Source organism: Beta vulgaris, chromosome 5 (genome assembly GCF_026745355.1).
Source record: "Beta vulgaris subsp. vulgaris cultivar EL10 chromosome 5, EL10.2, whole genome shotgun sequence".
In the NCBI taxonomy this organism is placed as follows: domain Eukaryota; kingdom Viridiplantae; phylum Streptophyta; class Magnoliopsida; order Caryophyllales; family Amaranthaceae; genus Beta; species Beta vulgaris.
Window position 1 is genome coordinate 35,434,545 of NC_079206.1, and position 5,622 is coordinate 35,440,166.

A 5,622-nucleotide genomic window follows, 5' to 3' on the forward strand; every position below is an offset into this window, starting at 1 on the left:
AACATCAAGAACTCACCAACAACAACCTTCATCCTCTCTTCTCTCTCTAATCAGAAAGTTCTGTCAACAAATTACCGGAAAAATTCAAATTGTGACTAAAGGAAACCCACAAGAAAAACCCCATTTTCTCTCTCTCTCTCTCCTCTGGTTCGCCCCCCACAACCGACCACCGTCGGCCACCGCGTGCGCCACCTGCGTCGCGCCCAGTCCGCCGTCACCTCGCTGTCACTCGCCGGAGACCGTCGCGCCAGGAGCTTCGCTCTCGCTCCTCCTCACGCACTCTCTCTCCTCGTCGCTCTCTCTCCTCGACGCTCCTCTTCGCGCGCTGCTGCTGCTCGAGCTTTTCGCCGCCGCCGGAGTTCTGTGGGCCGCCGCCGACTTTCCGTGCCGTCGCCGCATCTTCACCAGAACTCGCCGAGGGCTGCTGCCCTGTCTTGGGTCGTCCTTTCTCCAAGAGAGTAGAGGTATAATACCACCTCTTTTTATTCCTCCCTCTTATAAACTGACTTTAAGTTTTATGTTAATGCAAGCCCAAATTACCACCTATTGCTAAGTTAGTTTAGATTGGGCCCAAATCAAATTAGTTAAACCAACTTAGTTTAATTATTGCATGGATTAGTTGGGTTTCAAAAATCTGATTTTTATTAGTTAAATTTAAACTAACTCAATTTAATTGTTATAAGTACATAAATTGGGCTCAAATCTGACTTTTTATAGTATTAGCTAAGCTACTTATTATTAGATGGACTAATTGAGTTAAACTAAAGCTGATCTAGCATTTTATTAAGTTATGTTAGTTTAATTATTAAGTTAAGTATAATGTTGGGCTTATAATCTGATTTACTTAGCTAAGTCATTTAAGTTAATCTTGTTACTTTAGTATATCGAGCTTTAGTGGACTGATTTAGTTAGTTTCACTAAACCACCTAATTATTTACTAAAATCTATTATTGGGTTATAATTCATGATTTCTAAACTAGTTGAGTTGTTTAAAACTAATTAAAAATTATTCATTAAGCTTGTTGTTATATTGAGTTTAAGTTATGAATACTTCACTAATACTTAAGTTCACTTATAATAATTAGTTACTTGACTTGTTAGTTTTAAACGACTAAATGATATTAAATAATGTTAATGGTTCTAGCATAACTTAACTTTATAAATTTATCAATGGACGACTAATTAGTTATTAACTATGAACTAGAATAATGTTATGTTTTCGAAAGGTTGTATAATATGTAGTAATATAACTTTAACGTTTCGTTAATTTCTAAAAATATAGCTAAAGGAGTTATTTCACCTAATTAGTTGATTAAAGAGTCACCTTGAATAAAAAGTTATTAACGATTAAGAAATAATGACTTTTAAGGAGACCTTTACGACGTTATAATAACCGTTATGACCTTAAGAAACGCTAAACTAATATTTAGACTTAAAAGCTAAATAACGAAACGTTCATTAATAAAACTATTTTTGAATAGATTAAGGAAGATAAAGGATATTACAAGCCTCCCCGGCTATCATGGTTGGTAAGCAGGAATTCAGGTAACGTCTACTGCTAACACCCGCATTCCCCTTCGAAGTATGTTTTATGATCATGATTAATATTATGTTTTATATATGGATTGCGGGAAATGAAATGTTTTATGATGGTTTATGATATGATGCTATAAAATGATGATGATGATGTTATGATGAAATGAATGAATATAATTATTCACGATGATGATGATATGCTTAAAGCCAATGAAACATGATAAATTCAAGTGAAAGACGGTTCTTGGCAAGTATTCTGTTATCCCGGGTCGTGCACGTACCTTCCGGCCGGTTAACCACCTTCCATTCAGTGAGGGATATTGTCCTCGGGTGGCACCGCGCAAATCTGGGCAAATAACGCCACCTTCCGTTTAGTGAGGGCTTTTGTCCTCGGGTGGCTGCCTTCCGTTTATGATGTTACGATGTTTTGGGAGACGTCCCTTCTGTTGTACTAGCCAAGTTACCAAAGTAAAATATATATGATGATGAACATGATAAAGAAGATAATGTAACCTCCTATGATATATTTGTGAAATGTTTTACTTATTCTCTCCTCCCTGTTTTTAACCAAAATGATGTGAATGAATTTACGATGTTAGAGTAGTATGTTACTGAGCCTCGGCTCACGACGTTTTGTTTTATGTTTTAGGTATGGAAGAACAGTTGTGGATCACTGATAGACTGCATTATGGAGATTATGTATGATTCTATGAGGTTTTAGGATATTTTGTATGATGGATAAACAAGTATTATTATACGATGAGTATTTGTATAGTGAATTTTCAATTTTAGGCTATTACTTTATTTGTGGGTCATAACCCACAGGATTAGGTTATGCTTCCGCTGACGATTAAGGTCATGTAAATTTGTCGGGGAGTTACACTTTAAACATAAAGGAGGATGGGGGGGTGGACAAAGTAGCATGACCATAACCACGAATTGGAATTGAATGACCATTACCAACAATAATACCAGTATTATGAGTGCTCGAATTAGAATAAGACGAGAGATTACCAGTTGTAGACGTCATATGTAAAGTGGCACCCGTATCGATGTACCAAGTAGGGTCGGGTGGGGTCAACGTCATAGTGTGAAGAGCATTCTCAACATCAGTGGGCACATAAGAGGGGGAAACTGACCCAGTAGCAGCGTAAGCCTGTGGAGGCCTGGAGCCCAGAATGCCCATTTGATGCCATCATCCTAGGTGGGCCAGAAGTGGGGCGAGCCCACTGAGAAGTAGGAAATGGGCAAGGAGGAGGAGCCCATTGTGGCACCCAACCCCACTGCCAAGGAGAAGAAGAAGTCTGCCAAGGGGGATGTTGTACCGGAACATGTCGTGCATCACCGGAACCACGACCGCCACCACGCCGGTTACCACCGCCGGCGCCAGAACCACGGCCACCACCGCCGGTGTTCTTTTTCCCACCATTTTTATTTTTTGAATGGGATTTTGGGCGATTTTGAGAGGTTTGACCATGAGTGCCGGAGAGGGAGGAGTCATCAAAATCATGATTCGAAGAAGCCACCAGAGCAGTTGGTGCTTCGTCCTGCATCTCAGCCAACGCCTTTTCCTCAAGATATAAACTTGAGCGAGCCTCGGAAAAGGAAGGAAGTGGCTTACTTTGATGGAGTAGAGTACCCACATTCTTGTAGGCGTCGGTGAGGCCAGCCACTAACTGAAGAACAAGGCGGTTATCCGTCACAGGAGCGCCGACGCTCTTTAGTTGATCAGCCAAGGTTTTTAAGCGTTGACAATAAGCAGAAGCCGAAGGAAAATCTCGCATTTTTACATGAGAAAAATCATGTTTAAGAGCAACCACCCGAGAGTTTTTATTGTCCTGGAAAATATTCCGAAGTCGATCCCAAGCCTCCTTGGCCGAGAGATCTTTAGCAATAATGGTATGTAGCAAATCAGTGGAGATGGTAGCATAAACCCATTGGAGAACCATTGCATCTAACGTGGACCACATTTCTTTCTCTTCATCACTGGAAGGAGGTGTTTCCTTTCCAGTAGGTAAGATGTGCGAAATAACGTGGTGGGATCGTGCATGGAGCTTAAACAATTCGGCCCAAGCCGAATAATGGTCTGTGTCCATCTCAAGAAAACAAGAGGAATATTGTTCTTAATATTTGAGACAGCCAAAGCAGGGTGGAACTTTGGGTTGGCCATGGACGTAATGTTTGAAGAAGCAATGAAGAAGATAGAGTAGAAGGGCAGCGGAAGAAGAAGAAGAGAGAAAAAGAAACCCTAGTATCTGATACCATAAAGGAATGTAATTGCTTGATTATTCTCATTCCTTCAGTAGGTTGATATACAAAGAATACAACGTAAGATTAGGCTATAAACAAGGAACTAATTTGACTAACCTAATATAGAAGATTATACAATATTTTCTAACTAAATATTTACATAATCTATCAGGGATCTCTTTCCTTCTCATCTAGTCATCTCTAGGCCTCAAAAGATCTGGAGCTTCCTGCATAGCAGTTTTCACTGCTGATAGAAAGCATATAGTTGCTGCATATGAAGATTCCAATTTCTTTGTTTGGAAGTGCAATGATCAGCACTATGCAGACTCGTCACACGTAAAAAGATTAAATCTTCTTAGCGATTTCTTTCCAATGCATCGGTTGCACTACCTTGGCTCGGGCTACAAAACGAGATCAACATAAATGAGTGCCACAACGGTGCATTCAATGGTTTATCTCATGGTTCGCGCTCTTACTTTTCTTCACCCAATTTCTCTTGTAGGCAGCATAGCTTGATATTTTATTTTTACCTCTCTACTAGCATTCATGGCATTATGCTTGATTTCTTATTACACGCTACTGCATATATAGTTTATTGTGGAATTCTATTGTTTTTCCTTTTCCTTGCTTTGCCTATGTACTGTATAGCTTCTATGCATCTATGTGTCATGGTCGGGTTACTTTTTTTTTTTGTCCGAGATTTATCTTTTGTGTACTGTTCTCTTGATTGGGAACTGTTAAACTTTATAAGAATATTTCCTGGATGGATTATGGGCACATCAGTACATGTGCTAATTTTCAATTGTCTTGTGTGTAATTGCAGCCTGTGAAAAGTCCTATGGCAATCAAATGTTCTCTAGGTGCACGATAAGGTCAAGTGCTATTGTGAGCCAAGTAGTGGATGGGAAGGAAAAAGAAGAGCTCCGGTGCCGGAGAAGGGGCACAGGGGTCCGGTTACTCTATTAAGGCTAGTGGTACCAATCTCAAGCAAGTTGTGGGTGTGGATTTCGTGGAAGGCAATGGAACAGTACCTATGGTGCTGAGACCAGCAATGGTAGAGGTTCTGGAACCAGTGGCTGCAACGCCGGTGAACGGAGGTGGTCTTGGTGAACAGAGTCATAATTTTTGGAGGAGTATGACACAAAGTAAGATTTCGACGAAAGGTATGGGTTTAAATTTCGTTACTCCAACTGTTGTTAATGGTGAAAATGTTGCAAAGTTGGATAAATTTGATGTTGATAGAGCAAGTGAAAATTGGCAAAATGCTCTAATAGTATATGTCATTGGACAAAACCCTAGTCTAATGGCAATTACCAACAACTGTAAATCACAATGGGTTCCTAAGATTGAACCTAAAATCATTAAACATGATGAGGGTTACTTTGTGGTGGAAATGGAGACAGTTGAGGACAGAGATGTTGTGTTATACTCTGGACCTCATCTGTTTTTTGGTAAAGCCGTGATAGTAAAGCAATGGAGTCTAAGCTTTAGTTTTAACCACGAAATTCTAAAAGTGATACCAATTTGGATCAAGCTGCCCAATCTCCCACTGAACAGTTTGAGCCCAGATTCCTTGAGTAGGATAGCTAGTACCATTGGGGTGCCTATATATGCTGATGAACGTACCATGAAGCAACTTAGGATCGATTTCTTTTGCCAGAATCCTGGTGGAAATGGATGTCATTGGGGAGATTCAGGAGGAAATTAGTGTGGAGGATCCTAATGGGAAGGTGTTTAAGTAGAAGGTTGGGTATGATTGGTTGCCTCCTTTTTGTGCTAAATGCTAGAAGATAGGACATGTTTGTGAAGAGAAAAAGAGACAGCGTAAAGGGAAAA

The 5,622-nt window shown here is 40.1% G+C and overlaps 1 protein-coding gene across 1 annotated transcript; it reads right to left on the reverse strand.

The window, feature by feature from the left end:
• Window positions 1-2,645: 2,645 nt before the first annotated feature.
• Window positions 2,646-3,632, reverse strand: LOC104893477 (uncharacterized). The gene has a single exon (XM_010679577.1). It carries the CDS (start codon window positions 3,630-3,632, stop codon window positions 2,646-2,648), a length of 987 nt encoding a protein of 328 aa, XP_010677879.1.
• Window positions 3,633-5,622: the final 1,990 nt, after the last annotated feature.